This window comes from Alternaria incomplexa (genome assembly GCF_024043165.1).
Source record: "Alternaria incomplexa strain BMP 0042 chromosome Unknown scaffold_1, whole genome shotgun sequence".
In the NCBI taxonomy this organism is placed as follows: domain Eukaryota; kingdom Fungi; phylum Ascomycota; class Dothideomycetes; order Pleosporales; family Pleosporaceae; genus Alternaria; species Alternaria incomplexa.
In genome coordinates this window covers 3,884,042-3,900,101 of record NW_026249850.1, presented here as the reverse complement: position 1 = coordinate 3,900,101, position 16,060 = coordinate 3,884,042, and the positions used below count along the sequence as shown (strand labels likewise).

At 52.7% G+C, this 16,060-nt stretch overlaps 6 protein-coding genes across 6 annotated transcripts; 1 reads left to right on the top strand and 5 right to left on the bottom strand.

Annotated features, from left to right (window-relative positions):
• Positions 1–192: 192 nt before the first annotated feature.
• J4E90_001381 (uncharacterized protein) lies at positions 193–1,247 on the bottom strand (the record flags this gene model as incomplete). Its single annotated transcript, XM_051430969.1, has 4 exons — positions 193–336; positions 394–673; positions 747–973; positions 1,062–1,247. The coding sequence occupies 4 exons, from the start codon at positions 1,245–1,247 to the stop codon at positions 193–195; spliced, it is 837 nt and encodes a 278-aa protein (XP_051296456.1).
• A 981-nt stretch (positions 1,248–2,228) lies between these two features.
• Positions 2,229–3,679, bottom strand: J4E90_001380 (uncharacterized protein; the record flags this gene model as incomplete). Its single annotated transcript, XM_051430968.1, has 3 exons — positions 2,229–3,144; positions 3,282–3,547; positions 3,602–3,679. 3 exons carry the CDS (start codon positions 3,677–3,679, stop codon positions 2,229–2,231), a joined length of 1,260 nt encoding a protein of 419 aa, XP_051296455.1.
• A 396-nt stretch (positions 3,680–4,075) lies between these two features.
• J4E90_001379 (uncharacterized protein) lies at positions 4,076–5,629 on the bottom strand (the record flags this gene model as incomplete). The annotated part of the gene is made up of 1 exon (XM_051430967.1): positions 4,076–5,629. The coding sequence occupies one exon, from the start codon at positions 5,627–5,629 to the stop codon at positions 4,076–4,078; it is 1,554 nt and encodes a 517-aa protein (XP_051296454.1).
• A 1,840-nt stretch (positions 5,630–7,469) lies between these two features.
• Positions 7,470–8,660, bottom strand: J4E90_001378 (uncharacterized protein; the record flags this gene model as incomplete). Its single annotated transcript, XM_051430966.1, has 3 exons — positions 7,470–7,955; positions 8,010–8,508; positions 8,599–8,660. 3 exons carry the CDS (start codon positions 8,658–8,660, stop codon positions 7,470–7,472), a joined length of 1,047 nt encoding a protein of 348 aa, XP_051296453.1.
• A 738-nt stretch (positions 8,661–9,398) lies between these two features.
• J4E90_001377 (uncharacterized protein) lies at positions 9,399–12,148 on the bottom strand (the record flags this gene model as incomplete). The annotated part of the gene is made up of 6 exons (XM_051430965.1): positions 9,399–10,894; positions 10,940–11,542; positions 11,591–11,759; positions 11,809–11,935; positions 11,983–12,066; positions 12,120–12,148. The coding sequence occupies 6 exons, from the start codon at positions 12,146–12,148 to the stop codon at positions 9,399–9,401; spliced, it is 2,508 nt and encodes an 835-aa protein (XP_051296452.1).
• A 457-nt stretch (positions 12,149–12,605) lies between these two features.
• Positions 12,606–13,603, top strand: J4E90_001376 (uncharacterized protein; the record flags this gene model as incomplete). The annotated part of the gene is made up of 2 exons (XM_051430964.1): positions 12,606–12,932; positions 13,100–13,603. The coding sequence occupies 2 exons, from the start codon at positions 12,606–12,608 to the stop codon at positions 13,601–13,603; spliced, it is 831 nt and encodes a 276-aa protein (XP_051296451.1).
• Positions 13,604–16,060: the final 2,457 nt, after the last annotated feature.

The following is a 16,060-nucleotide window of genomic DNA, read 5'->3' as shown; positions in this document are numbered from 1 at the left end:
CCATGTCGCTGAGCGCTCTTTCCTACAAAATCCAAAGAACCAACATGAACGCTGCACAAAGAAAAACCAATGCGGCTTGCCAATAACAAAGGTCCCGCTCTCGTCGTCGAATTGATAAACCCGGTAGAATCATACCGTCCCAACGTCAGGCTGTAATATGCTGCCATTAACAAGAACAAACCCCAACCCTGTCTATCGGCGAGCGAACTCAATATCTCCCTTGCGAGCCGGCTTAATGTTGGGGTCATACCACCAAACACACACAATAAGCGTAATCATCATAGGCAAAAAGTCGTATACATAGATCGGCCACTCATGAGACAGCAGATAACCATCCTACATCCACGCATTAGCAGTGCACTCAACAACCAATCGAAAGGATCAAAAACATACCTTGCCCATCGCATACTCAATAACCCTACAAAGGTTACGAATAGTAATGCACACACTAGCCGCATACAAAAACCAGATCAACTTCGTCCACGGAATATCCGCCGACGCAGCTGTAGGTCCCTTTTGGAGTCTTACGTGCCAGATACCCGCTACGACGACGAAGAAGCCGAAGATGAGGATTTGGAGAATGAGGCCGCCGAGGATGATGTTTTCGCCGCGTTTGAAGCCGTCGGCGTCCGAGGCGGATACGAGCATGCCGGCGCCACCGCCTTGGATCATACTAGGATATTATGTTAGCATGATGGATGACTGATGAGAGTTGCGTTGTGTTGTGTTGTTTTTTGGGGACGTACAAGCAGAGAATGTCGCCGCCAACAAAGAGCTTGGTCAACCAGTTTACGCGGATCAACGAGTACTCAGCAGAGTCTGTGCGGCGAATGAGGCGACCGAGGATCATGTAGATGGAAGCTGCGAAGAGGATGGGTGCGAGGAGGATGAGCGTGGATTGGATGATGTACGGGGTTTTGTTCTCGGTGTCGTTGTGGGCTGCGGCTCGGGCGGAGTAGCCTATGGCTTCGCACTGGAGTGGGTGTTAGCATGTGTTTTCTTGGGTTAAGCAGCTTTTGTAACCAGAAGCTGGAGGGGTGGAGGGGGGATTGAATACATACCAGAGCTCCGATGACGAAGGGTATGCAGAACCATGTCCTGTTCTTGACAAGGCGGTATGTGTGGATGAAGAACAGTATGAACATGATCACGGCAGTAATGGCGCCGGCCGCGATGGTAGGTGTGTACGGCCAGAGTACGTACTCTGGTATCGCGTTTGAGTCGTCTACTGGTCCCGGTGTCGACATCTTGGGTGGGAGGAAGGGGGTTTGAGGCAAGAGCCCTTGTGGTACCACGGAATCAAATTGAACAGTTGTGGCAATGTATTTGGAAGATTGGGAAGTGTCCGTGGTAATACACTGTTGGACTGTTGGTATGTGGACTGAGGCTGGCTGATGGAGAAGAGTATAGCAACGTCTTTATGTATAGAAGTCATAACGAGAAGCCGCGGGGCACAGCCCACCTAGCGTATCCCGTATCTAGAGTCCCTGGACCCGTACGTAGATTGCCCGAGCAACGTTCCCGCCTTCTGTTGGGAGCGTAGACATTTCGGATAGAGAAGGAGAAGGATCTGTGCATACGACTAGCGCGTCCAGATACGACGCGCCAATCGCATTGCTGCCCGAATACTGAGCTCCACCTTTTTTGTTCTTTCCTCGAACATCCTACATTAGTTCCTCGCGTGTAGTGGTGTCAAACACGGGGTAGCAGGAGGAAGTCTTCAATGTCGCTTCTAGAATACGTCGTAAATCTTGACGTGGTGCGTGCAAGTAGATAAGTCAGCTGCTTCGCACGTTTCGCACAGCCTCCCCCTGATAACTATCATCGCTTCGAATGGTCGTGTTCTACGCTGACCAGCCAAGTCCTGTAAAGGTAGTCTACCTGATCAGTCAACATGCGGATACTCGAGCCTAGCCTGATTCCACTTACGACACAAGACTTCGTCAAGCCAGCCACACATTCTTCGCAAGCATATCCCAAAGCAGTCTGGTGGAAGGAATAATCAATACTGATTTGGCGTAGGGATGTTGTTTCGATGCAATAGTTGTGCGCAAGCTGGCGGTAATCAAGCATGTTTGCAACCTCCGCGTCTCCGCAACGGGCAGCATAGCCTGCGTCGGAGGATTTGTTCCATGGAGGAACATCTCGCCTTTTGCAGCAGGTCGGGAGCGTACACAGCTCGGCGCACAATGATAAAAATGTCGAATGCCAAGAAAAGTTCCAAGGCTTCATGTCGCATGTCCAGAATATGGTGTCGGCGGAACAGAGCCACCTCGTATCTGCTCCTTGGGCCAATGAAGCCACTGCTTCCACTCGCTAGGGACCATGTGATCCGCGATCTTGAGTATCTGCTCTGCGAGCCCCTCCAGATACCAATAACTCGCTGCCGCTCTGTGCATCATGACCGCGTAATGTGCAAAGATGATTAGAGATCCCGGCTGCTTCTCCGATAGAAGCTCGATATAGCGATTTGAGATGAGGTGGATCCAAATCTTCAGCAACGCGTCGGAAGGCGGCTTATCAGACTTTTCCGCGACCTGGAAGACCAGTTCGAGGATATGGCAGGCAAAGCCATATGCATCCACGATATCGGGAGGATAGACATGATGGACGACCTCCGAGAACTTACGCAGTTGCACAAGTTCAGTATTGGGTGGTTGTTCTTCTGTCATCCAATCAATATCTTTGACGTCGTCCGGAATCATGCGGCCCAACTCGCTCGCCTTCATTTCCGTGTAAAAGCCAGTCACCATGGGCCGTATCCTCCGGGTCAAAACCAGATTAGAAAGCACGCTGTCGAACGCGTGCTCCATATCCGAGTGAGCTGCAACTGAAGCTACACATGCGTGTGGGAATAGGACTCCGGCGAACAGAAGGACCGCTTTGAAGTTCGAATGATCGATGTCGCGAACCGATGTTTGGAAACTAAGTAGAGCTGCGTCATGGTACTTCTCGGCCTGGTACGAGTATTGCGGAGCCTCTTCTGGAGCTGAAGTCCGACTCAGGTGTAGCGCGCTGAGAGCAAGAGCTGCCTGAAGGAGGTAGGGATGATCGAAAGCTGTCTGTATCAGAAATGTCGAGCACACATCCTCAGCATCAGTATTATTCGCTGCGAGGGTTTTGGCGGTGACATTAGTATAGTGACTGCGCACGGAGTCAGTTCAGATTTTTTGATTCTTTCCGTAAGCAGTGAATATGTTCTGGTGACCGAAAGTTATGACCGGTCTTGGAGATAGAGTGAGACACTCTCAAAGCGTCAAGATGGAATTGAAAGGACGTACTGGAGCAACCGTAGTTGAGGTATATTCAGCGTCAAATCAGGCCGGCTGGATGCGCCATTAAGATCGATAGTTCCAAACTCTGGTAATGGTTGCTGATCAAGAGCATTGGCATGACCATCTGTGGATGACGGCGTAAAAGCTGGTGTTCCAGCCGGCAAAGGCGATACGTGGGACGCCTCACGACTCTCGCGGTTGGTGGAAGGCCGGTATTCACACACCGTGCCTTGCTTCACGCAGTTTGCGCAGTTGGGCCTCTGTTCATCGCACTTTGAAGTTTGTTAGTCGCAAGTAGAATTCGTAACTCGAATGGGAAGGCGCACTTTGACATGTCGGCCTTTGCACGGTAAGCAGCCGTTTCGCGACTTCTTATGAGGCTTGCGAGTCTTCGCTCTGTCCATGTTATGTTGTTGATGCGATCATATCGGAGGCTTGTCTGGAGGAACGCGATGGGCAGATTGGACGATCTACGCTTGTGATGCGTCACCCGTCGACGAAACCGGGAGCGGCACTAAGATATGGCCCGTGCACCCGAGACAGCCGTAGCCTACCCGATACAAGCACTCGAAGCACAGTTGTGGCTGTGTTCATCGTCTTGCAAATACTTATAGGGCAATCTGGCTCAAAAGGATAAAAATAGAACTGCATATAGTAGAGATGTACGTGTTTGGCCGTACATACATTTTCACATTCGTAACCAACGTATCTATCATATCAAAAACGTCAGTGGATGTCCACGTCCCACGCTAAGTCGAGCAGAAATGCGTAACGCCAGCGCAATGACTATATTCATGCGATTACTCCTCATCCTCGTCTTCTTCATCCTCAAGGTCCGTCCGCTCAACGATCAGATTACCACTTCGTCCAATGCGCTCCTTGATCGTGCCACCAGTCTTGAGTTCGTACACCTCGCGCGGCATAGGACTGACCAGCTGGAACTTGTACTCATGCTCAAAATCCTTTGGCTCTTCGACCTTCTCCTGTGCGCCTTCTTCAGACTGCAGGATATCGTAGCATTCAACGAACGCGTAGAGTTCCTCGATATGAGCATCCGCGGCGAATTTGCGGACCACACGCTCGGCATTAGGCATGCGAAGACTGATGCGTACGATGTCCTTTTCCTCGGGACTGGGCTCAGAGCGAATTGATGCGGCGCGCCATTTGCGCCATTGGGCGAGGTTTTGTGCGTATCGTTCAATGGCTTGTTCGCGCTCAAGTGCTTCCTTTTCTTCTCGGGCTTTCCGCTCCGCTTCCTCCTTCTTCTTGCGCGCCTTTTCTCGGTCCGCTGCAAGTGAGCGTTCATATGCGCTGTTCTGTTGTTCTCGGATATTCCTTGTCGCCTGCTGTTCAGCGCGCTGACTGCGTACGCGATTCAGCGGCTCTGTGTGTTGCTGCATCGCCTGTCTTAGCTTTGCGATGTACTGCTGTGGAGTTGTAGGACCGGCTACGCGCGCCGCGATGCCCATAGCTGTCGACGACACTTGCGGTGTGTGTACGATAAGGCCAGTAAAAGGAAACTTCGTGCACGATAGCGCAGCAGAAACCTGGTATGCCTCCGAATCTTGCACATTGCCCGCCCACAGTATTATATTGTTCTCGGGGTTCCGTACAAACTCCACGACCTCTGGTGCGAAAAGTGTGTCCTTTATGAAAGAAGACGTCTCATCGTGCTCGGGACTGACCAGCACGACCATCAGGAATTGTAGGTTCTTCTTGGCCAGATCGAAGGCTTGCGCGTATCCGCTCTCGAAGAACGGCAGGGTGTGGCTTCCATATTCCTCCTCGAACTCGCGGATGAACCGCGCCGCTGTATCTCGTGGGTTCAAAGGTCGGCGTCCGCTTGCGCTGCGTTGAGAGGCGGGTGTGTTGATATTGCTAGCCGTCACCCTCCCCCATGCGCGGGGTAGGAAGGGGAATAGCCAGCCTAATAGTCGGAAAGACTTCGCGAATAACGAGTACACGAGCGAGAATGGCGCAAAGAATATCGCAAGCACCAGCGGAACTTGTGTGGTGACCTGGCTTTCTGGCTGCGGGACCACCCTCGGCGCAGGCTCTATCCTGACTCTCCTCCCACTACTTGTTGAGGATCGTGGTGAAGCAAAACCATTCAACAGTGTCTCTTGTCGGCGGATGTCTTGGGGCGGTGGTAATTGAGCGGCGGCGGCAGCGACTGGGTCTTCGGTCGGTTCGCCGTCGAAGAAGCGGGTTACTGCTATGTTGACATTCCATTGCGCGCGCTGGAGAATTGGTATCGCGTCGGACGTCGCTTGATCGGTAACGGCGGTGTATTGCTGGAGTGCGGCTTGCTGGTCGGCTGTGAGGGATGCGATGTCCACGCCGCTGTCCGCCATCGTAGGTATTCGGCTTGTCTGATTCTAGATTGAGGTTTTGAGTTGTGTGTGATCGGATGCCAGATTCTGCGACAGAGGTTTATATCGGAAAGGACTGTAGTGTGGAAATGTGATGTAGGGTGAAAGTCTTGGTCTACGTGTTGCCTTTACAGCGGCGATGATGTAGCGGTGGTCGGAGCTTACGCTCGAACTACGGGACAAAGGTGAGGCTAACCTTGAATGATCAGCCTTCGCCACGGAACACTAATAACCCAGGGGGTAGTTGGTGAATCAGCATTGTTGCGATTGCTCTCCCAACAACTATAGGATGGGTGATAGAGGCTGCCGCCTAATATCGTGGATGCTACATACCGAATCTCCAGGCCACCCATGGATGTTCTGAACCCGCTTGCTAAGTACGCGCGCCGAGTCACATTCCAAGGTTTGCAGCAGTGTCATCCATTTATCACAACTATTTGCGCACGATCAACGATCTCAGAGTTCGAAATAGGCTCTTTGGTTTTTGGCAACCATGTCGGAAGGTTTCCGCCATGGTTCCAAAAATATTCGTTCCATAACTAAGCCTATTTGAATCCTAATCTGCAGCAAGATATGCCATCCTCACGTGCAAATAGTCAGTTCGCATGTCAGTAAACAACAGCTTCCAATATCAGCAATGCTCAGCCAAGGTGCATCATGCATCTCTCGAGAATTATTGTGGTTCAAGACACCTGGTAAGCCACGCCCGTAACCGATGAAGCCACCGCTGGTCCTGTTGGTAGCAATCAGGTAGCCACAGCTACACGACGTTGAGCGGAACCTTTTCAATGTGTATCAGAAATCGAGGATCATGGACTAAGCGCTTCACTTCATCACCTTATCTCAGTGATGTACCTACACTCTTACAACCAGTGCCAAAGCGCACTCGACCCAGCTGAAACCAATAAATAGTAGAGCCCCACTAAGCATCGTTACCAATGCACAGAAGCGTGGTGTCATTCCTGCCCCGCACTGGCTGCGGACTCGGCCAGTCTACCCCTCCAGGCCCACCATTGCCCACCACATAGCCAAAATTCATGCATTGCCCAAGAACATAGTGTTACCCTTTGGACTTTTTGCCATCAATCCTGTTGTAACAGGCCCGCTTGGCGTAAGTTTGACTGTTCATCCAACTGCATGAAACATGTCCTAACAACCTCAATAGCAAGCGGTAAGGCGTCGCACTTGTAATGCGAAGATCACTCGTTCGGTAAGCTTCAACTCATGAGTTCCACACTTCGAATTCCCCTTCTAACAGTCCTCTAGATTCGGGTAGTGGGCATAACACAACTTCTTTTTTTTTGTCATCGCATTTCGAGGTCTCTTAACATAGAGAGAGCTCCGCCCTTTTTTGCTCGCGGGGAAGAAGTATAATTCTTCGTTATAGCTTAGAGAGCTATTATATGGTGTCTGCCTATTCCACAGATTTTGTTTTGCTCCGTACCTTGACAACATTCTCCACAACTTCGCTCTGTCTATGCGATGGCGCGCTTCTCCTTCCATTCATTAGCATCAATAAAGCTTCTTGTCGTAAGTGTAACATCGATGACCAATGAAATATGTGTCTGTTTTGATTCATTCATTTGTTCATTCATTTAGCAGCATCAAAGCTGAGGGTATCTATCTCCAGCTGTTGAAAGGCCAGATTCTACTTTTTGTCTTACGCCAGAAACACCTCCAAGATGCCTCGACGAAGCCTATACCTAGCTGCGCACATCGATGGCAGTCGCTAGGTACGGCAAGCACGAACCTGCTCGCGATGGCATGCCCTCGTAGATTGTTGAAATACACGAGCTTCAGCGCTCACTCAGTGTGAAGACGCTTAGCTGCTGTAAGTTTGCTTGGGCTGGGGGTATGAAGGGCCCAGCTCCTGGATGCTGAGCTTGGCAAGCCATTGACCCATGTCGATGGCCTTGTCGAGCGGCTTGCCCTGGACGATACCAGCGACGAAACCACCGGCGAACGCGTCACCGGCACCGTTGGTGTCGTTGATCTGCTCCTCCTTGATGGCGTGGACGGAGAACTCCTTGACGTCAGCGTCACCGCCCTCCTTTGCGGTCACGGCAATGGTTGGGTCGGTGCCTTGGGTGAAGACGACAGTCCTGGGTCGCTTGCTGTTCTGCTTGGGTGTGTTGGCAAGCTTCTTAGCAATCTCCTTGACGTCCTTGGTCTCCCAGCCATGTGCCTCGGCGAATGCGGCGGCCTCGGTCTCGTTGCCGATGACGATGTCGACGTAGGGGAGGACCTCGTCGAGAGGGTCCTTGAAGAATTGCGAGATGAAGGGCGCGGAAAGGTTGAGGATGAATTGCTAGAAAGCTATTAGCGCACTGCCGTTTTCTTAACACATCCAAGATCTTCATACCTTGTCCTTAGCGGCAGCCTCCTCGGCCAGGGCCTTGACGGCTGGGACACAGACGGTCAAGTGGAAGCCACCAACGTAGTAGACCTTGGCGTTCTCGACCTGCTTCCAGATGCGCTCCTCCTTCAAGTGGTCGATCTTGTAGTTGTTGGCAGCGGCGAGGTCGGTGCACATGGAGCGGTTGTGGCCAGTGATGACAACACCACAGCGACCAGTGGGAGTCTTCTCATCGTAGAGGTACTCGGTCTTGACACCAGCATCGGCTGAGATCTTCTCGAGAGTCTCGCCGTACTTGTCCTTGCCAATGCAGCCAACGTATACGACCGAGTTGGGCTCGAGGATGTAAGCCGCACCGCGGGCAGTGTTCTGGGCGGCACCACCAGCGATCAGGACGGCTTTGTAGTTCTGGAGAAGGTCCTCGTACAGGCCCATGTGCTTCTCGGGGTCGGCGAGGATCGCATCGTTGGCCTTCAAGCCATACTTGTCGAGAAGAGCCTGGTCACTGCCAGCCATTAGCAAAAGCTCACTGTGGTGCTCCTCCGCAACTGCTGCAAAGCATTGCGACCTCAGTTGAAGGAAAACATGGACTTACCCTACACCCTGGATGTCCAGAAGCGGGTTCTCGAGGCAGAATAGTTCGTAGTTTCCAGGCATTGTGTTTGTTGTGTGTGTATAATAAAAGACGTTGGTGTCGTAATGGAGTGAAAGTGCTGAATGTGGGGCAGGGTTTCGGACAACGAGGGGCAGCAAGCTTCGCGCTAAGAATTGCACCGACACGTAAAGTCCCGAATCGAGCAAGGTAAGTGCAGCCGCGTGGAGCATCTTGTCGTGCATACTAGGAATGAGGAAAGGCATCCTGTAGAAACATAGCTTAACATCACAGCAACTATGAGGCCTGCGGTCATACGCATAACTCCTTGTTAAATCTATAAAGTAAAGTAGAGCTTCCGGACCAGGCATGGGCTGTTGAGACTCGACTCATCTCCCATCCAGAAGCTCAAGGCCTTGGGTCATCTGGAAGACAAGTCATTTCTCAAGCCAGATCACAGCCTGGCTGGCCCGCAAGATCAACCCATGCAATAACGCAATAATTTCAGTCTGTAAAGCAAATCGTCCCATCTTACTACCTTCCCTTGATCTTCGATGGTGCTCTGGACAAGTCATGGCATGCAAGCGAAGCATGATGGGAGCACACATACCGCATGCGGAAGAGCACCCACGCTCACTTGGCTGGAGAGTTCGCTCGTAACCCATCCAACGGAGCTCTCCAACTCTGACACGACAGTCTTGTAGTAACCAGGTTGGTAATCTGGCGAACCGTATGTCTAGCGACGGTAACGACTGATGATAAGACAGCATTGAGCAGCCTGCTACGGCTGCGCTGGCGTTGGATCAGCCGCCTTGGCCGTTGGGAGGAGTGCGCCCCCAGGAGCTCTCGGCATTACCCCGGTAGGAGCTGAACAGAAGCGGGCTCGCCATGTTTGCTCCATTTGCGTATCCATACTGGTGGTTGTTGTTCAAGTCGCTGCCATATGGCGATCCCCAGTTCGAGGGGCTGCTGACGTGATTTCCCCATGCAGCGCCACTGCCGATACCGCTGGGAGCTCTAGTAGCAGTAGGAGTACCAGCCTCGACACTCAGAAGCGAATTCGCTGAATCCCCTCGCACATGACCAGACATCCGGGGTTTATCATTCATTGAAGGGCGACGGAGATCGTTGCCAAGGCCGTTGGTATTCAGCATAGAGGGAGACGCCGGACCGGGCGTGCGATTCCAGATGGAGTTGGAATTCCACTGACCATCTGGCACAGAAGGTAGGTTCGGTGGCTGACGGATGGAAGACGTAGAACCCGACCTACCCATCGGTGTGGAGAGCATGGCAGGCATCGGAGCAGGAGACAAGGGCTTGTAGTTCCTAACTGAGTTGACCAAGTCGTTGATCGACAATGCTCCCGGCACAAATGTATTGTCGTTGACAACGGCCGTGTCGTCAAATGTCTGCTCTGGTGGCGTAGGTGGGATATTCTCGTCTTCTTCAACTAAAGGGTCCAGTGCGGTCTCGTCGCCTACTAGATCGTCCACCATGTTGCGCATCGCATTGTCCTTAGCAAGCGTAGTGGATGCAGATTCTGAAGCTGCCGCAACAGAGTGTGACTTCTGGTCGTCTGGAATAGGCGCCTCTGTGTGCTTGAACAGAGGTATATCGGTGGCCTGGACTGAAAGAACAGGAGATCCATCAGGTCGGGTCGTTGGGCTCGCCAGAAGCTCCGATGGTAATCCTTCTTCTCGGTAGATAAATCGCGGGCCCGCCAAGTCCAGTGGTGCATCGTCAATCTGCGTGAGGAGCAGACCATCGATCAGCAAATCCTTCACTCGCATGAGCATCTCGACATTGGGGTGGTTGCGCTCCAGCTCAGTCCACTTCTGCTTCATTACATCCCCCTTATACCAGAGCTTCATGGTGTCCGGGGAAATGAGCGGCTCAAAACCAATCGTATCCGTATCCTCCTCCAACATGTAGTCTTCTTGGGGGAGTTGGTCGACGGGAAAGCTCGAGGCCAAAAGAGACAAGGTAGCAGCGTAGGCTTTCCAGAGCTCTTGGACGTCGACAGGATTCAAGGTATCGGCGATGTTGGCGTTGAGTACCTTCCAGTAGCGCGTGAACCAGGTGCTGTATAGACGAAGTCCTGGGAGGATGCGGCGTGCCACAGCTGTAATCTTGTCGGATAGATGGGCCGCGCGGTCGCCGTTCTGGTGCTTCACATCGTTGCCCTCGGAAAGACGGTCCAACTCCGGTTGCAGGACTTGTAGTAGGATGAAGAATGTCTTGACGTTCAGACGAAGGTAGTAGAAATAGGTGCGCATAATGTTCGGGGGTGGGTTTTCGCCTGTCATGGTTAGCCAAGTTAGCGTGTGAAGGGTGGACAACTTACTCTGCAACTGCACCGTCGCAAAGTATTCCGCTGACATGTTGATGAGAATGATCTTGGTCAAAATGGAGTCCAACGGGCGCTCTTTGAGCTCAATAGCCAAGTGGCTGAGCACCTCGCCTTCCAACTCATCATGCGCCGCGAATTCCTCGCCCTTGTAGAGCTTGCTATGCAGTCTGATGAACCAAGCAATCAAAGCCCGACCGGTGTTACCGTCGGCTGACTTGTGGTTGTTGATGAGCTGCCCATTGTCCCATGCAGTTATGACGCGCTTGAACTCGGTCGCGAGGTTGGCCTTGGCCGACGGGTACGGCTCTTTGCTTGCTAGCGAGCGGTAGAGGTGGTATACGCAGCGGAAGTGGTCGCCGTCCTCGCGGGCGATTACTGCGAGTTGATTCGGCGCATGTCCGGAATCTGGGTATATCTCTGCGGCCAGGTCGTAGTAACCTTTGGCTGGGCCCCAATTGCGGTCCTTGTTCTTCTCGACGAGTTCGGTCTCGCGGTAGCGGGAAAGGTCGCCGAGTTGGATGAGCGTCTGGTGGCAAGAGATGAGGACCTGCGTTTTCAGGTTCGCGGCGATGCGCTGGCGCGGGGAGGACTTGGAGGCTGCTCTCTTATCAGCAAAGTCGCGGGGCGCACACCGGGCGTGCTTACTATCATCCTTCCATTTCTGGGCAATTTTGCGCAGCTCTGGGATGCCGTCGAACTGAGTGTCGAGGTTCAGTATATATTGGCGGTAGAAGCGCTGGCTGGCCTTGATAAACTGCAGATAGGTCTTTTGGAACTTGCGGATCTCGACAACATGGTCCTTGGATCGCTTGAGCTGCCGGGTGTTAGCGATGCTTCTCGTGCTTTCTCGCGTGGTGACGCACCAGCTTGTGTTCCTGCCTGAATTTGGTGTTGACCTTCAGATGCGCATTCCACAGCGTCGTCTGGAGTTCGCGGGCGGATGCGTATTCGAAGTTGGAGAAGATAAGGGCCTCGCAGGCGGCGCGGTACCTGTCGGGCATTAGTTGTCGCCGGTATGAAGTGGTAACGATGCCTACTCTTGCAGCACCGCAGCTAACTCGGCGCACGGAGAGCCGCCATCAGCGCGCTTATACAGGTCCTTCTCGATCGCCTTCGCCCGTCTATACTTTTATTAGCACCCGGCCGACATCACGGGAATGACGCAATGACGCACCTGTCGAGTTGTTCGGTGTTGGCGGCCATGCCTTCTATGTGCAGGAGCCGGCGACGTTCATATGTGACCCCACGGTCGGCGGGCAGGTCAGACGAAGGCACGGAGCAGGCGGCGGACGTTGTGGCTGGCGTGCTCCATTTATGGTGAGGGGGTATGCCCTGCGTAAAGGACAGAAGCGAGCGGGAGGGTCTCGGAGGCAAACAGCGCCCAAGACGCGGAGCTATGGCGTCAGAGTCGGAGGCGATGGCCGTGGTGAGAGGTGTGAGAAAGTGAGGTTGGTGGATGAGTCGTGAGAACTAGCGGGCGCAGCAGCCTCGGAGCTAAGGTACCACGTCCCGGCCTGGCTGGCTACCAACCCTCTCTCTTTCACCTCACAGCCAACACCCAAGTGAAACAGCCCTGCGAGACGGCACTCTCCCCGGTAAAAGGTACTGCCCCTTTCATCTACGCCTCGTCACAGTCACAATCAGCCCCAATCAACATACAATGGGGATCAAGCGCTCACACCGCGATTCCTCGTCATCAGACAGCACACCCTACTCGCGTGAGACATCGGCCGACGTCAAGATTGTCCACTTAGATACCGAATCTGCCGTCTCTGACGACCCCATCATCATGAAGTGCTCACTGCCCCCGCACGAACCGCTTGCGTTCAATTCCATTGAAGACCACGATGTGCACTACCAGCAAGTTCACATGAACCGATGCAGCGAATGCCACAAGAACTTTCCGGATCAGCACTTTCTACATCTGCATATTGCAGAATATCACGATCCTATCAATGCTGCCAAGCGAGACCAGGGAGAGAAAACGGTAGGTCATTTCCTTACTTTGTTTGTCACGTGTTTGCTCCTACCCTTTCCGGATCTGCCCAGTGGTTCCTTCCTCTTGACAAGATCGCCCATCCATTTGGAGTAAGACTGGTGAGGTATGCGGAGTACGAGCGCCTTCAAAAGGGCACTGTAGCTGATAGCTCGCAGTATGCATGTCTCTTACCTGACTGCGATCGCATGTGCAGCACGCCACAGAAGCGCCGCCTCCACTGCATTGATAAGCACCAGTTCCCTCGCGAGTACGACTTCATCGTTGTGAAAGACGGTATCGATCGCCGAAGCAGCATGCTAATACCCTCTCACCGACGAAGAAGCTCGACTATGAGTTCGGCGAATGGCGCTGCTGGCTCTCCAAGGAGGCGGAGAGGTGAGTCCAGCGCAAGCACTGGTGAAACTATGGAGATGGATCACGAAGAAGCTCAGGAAGAAGGAGAAACGCGTCGCTACCCCACCAGACTTCGCGGGCGTGGAGGATTCGGAGGCCGCGGGCTCACACGAGAAGACGCAGCAGGTATCACTGCCCCAAAGACAGCCACTACTGATCAGTCGACCGATTCCATGGACAGTCTGGCTTCTAGCATGTCTGCACTGAAGTTTGTTCCTCACAGTGTCCGGGTAGCGCGTACAAAGGGTAGAGGAGGAGGTGCCTGAAGATACAGCCATCTAAGGAAAGAGAAGAGTTCGGCTGATACTTTTGCCTTTCTTCTACAATTCTGTGATCGTTCTTTCTGTTGCATTTCTCGTCAAGTCATGTTGCCTTGCGTTCCTTCCATAAATGCCGGTTGCCACGTGGTAGTGGTTACAACAACATCTCACTTGGCGCCATCCTCATTACAACACCACTGGTCTTCCTCGGCGATCCTGTATTGCTATCGATCGAGATAGCAAGGTATGTATACGACTTTAAGAGAATCAAACTACAGGCTAACATCGCCGCTGGCCGGGTCTCCTTCTTCCGTAATGCACCTGTGGACACAGCAATGGTGTACATTGTCTGGTTGCACTGCGCATTGCGAATCCTCCTACTCTTTTTCGATCGTCTGAAGTCACTCGGGCTGGTAATAGTGGAGCTTGCAGCCGTCTGTTGCCATGTTTTCCTGATACGCGTGATCCTCACCCGACCACAACAACCGCCCCACCACCGCTTGCGCGCAATCGCTATATGCGTCCGAACTCTGTCCAGACTCATAACCATTATGAAGCCGTTGACTGTCGCTCGCTACGCAATCGCAAACGAATACCTGCGCCGAAGGAAACAGCGATTTTGTGACGCTGCCAATCGCACTCCCCCGGAGCACCAAGTCGAACTCTCAAGCACCGCCATTGAACAAACGCCAGACAAGCAAACAACGGATGCGCAAGCTCAGCCAGCGTTGGATCATGTACAATCCCTCGTCACATCGACAGCGAACGAAAGATGCGACACAGTCGCAGTCGGCGTCAGGACCATCGCTTTGGATAAGATTAGTACAGCATCTAGTAAGTCCCGGTCGGATGCAGAGTGGATGCAAGGTCTATTATACAAAAGCTTACACGGAATTTTGATAGGACATCTCCGCAAGCCGGGCGTTTGGAGGCCAATGTCAACGAGCGAACGCACTGGCAGTACCGTTCTGGCAGCTTTGCAACCCAACGCAGACAGAGGCGCGGTGGCTACAGGAGCAAACGCTGCAAAAAACCCATGTGCTGGCGGATTCGGCTTGCCTGCACGCGACACTGTCACAAAGGCGTGGAAAGGAACGACCGACCACGAGTACCAGATTTTCACCACCTTCTGCTTCCCTGCCATGGGTGCATCCGCCCCACGATCTCTTCCTCCGACGCCGCACCCTGAAGACGCCAGTGACACAGCATCCCCGACCTCAGATACAACCTTATTCGAAGACGCGCCTGTATGCACACCCAGCCAGCTAGGATGCGATGAAGACATCAGTGCGTACATAGCTTGTAACGACGCACCGATGGAAGGAGTGTCAATCACCTGGACTCCCCAATTGGCAGAGCACGAAATCGATCCTGTCGCTAAACGCCCTGTTCGGCATCGTCGATACGTCTCTTCTCAATCAAGCTTCGGCGTTACTGAAACGCCTCAAATCCCGCTTCGGTCAAGATCAAGAACGAATGATGGACTGCTGTTGTTTAGGGCAAATTCTTCCAAAGAAACCACAGATGACCCTAAAATAAGACACCGTCGGAAGGTCTCTCTGAACCTCCCAGTCAATACACACGCAAGCCAGGCCAGCGCCACTCAGCCATTTGGAAAGTCCGGTGTCGAAAGTTGTACAAAGCGAACATCTGGCATGGAGACCGCTTACTATACCACCAGCGTAGACGCATTGACTCCAGAAGAACGGGATCTAGAGTACAAGCACCGGCATACATTCATAGGAACTGGCTCGCTAGACGACTTCCTAGAAACACTGGAAACTACACCAAACCATACCGCTACCAAAGATGCGATTACTCGGGCATTCGTACAATTGGCAGCATCAGAGCAGCTCTACGCTCGACAATGTTCTGCTGGTCAGGGGTGGGATCTAGTTATGCGAACAACACTGAACCTCATGGACGTTACTAGCGTCGATTACATTGTCCAGTCGCAAGTCAAGCTGGGCTCCATTACGCTTCGGCAATTCCTGGATTTGATGCCTTTCGATGAAGTCGATGAGGTGGTGGCACTACGTATCATAGAAGCGTTCTCTATTGCTAGCCATCTGGATGCGACGGCATGTATAGGCGCACGGAGTAAGGCACGAGCTTTCTGGAAGTGGATGGTCGACCAAAAGAGTGTGGACGCAGATTGTTGAGGATAATAGCGATGAAGTACGCGCGCTTCCCCCTACTATACTCAGTCAATTTTCCTAGCATCAATACCCCAATGTCACCGACGTATCTTCCTATGTACGCTCCTGTACTATTGCTTCTCGGAGAGTTTACGATCTGAACAGTGAAGCAGACACAGTTCCTTGTTTCATTGAGCATCTCTCCTTCCCATCTAGGCAGTATCTCAGGGCACGTGTCTTCCCTACACCCACCTCGGCCTTGACGCCCACGCTGCTTGGCCTTTTTTTCGATATCGTCTCTCGACCTTCTTCCCTGAGTTGATCT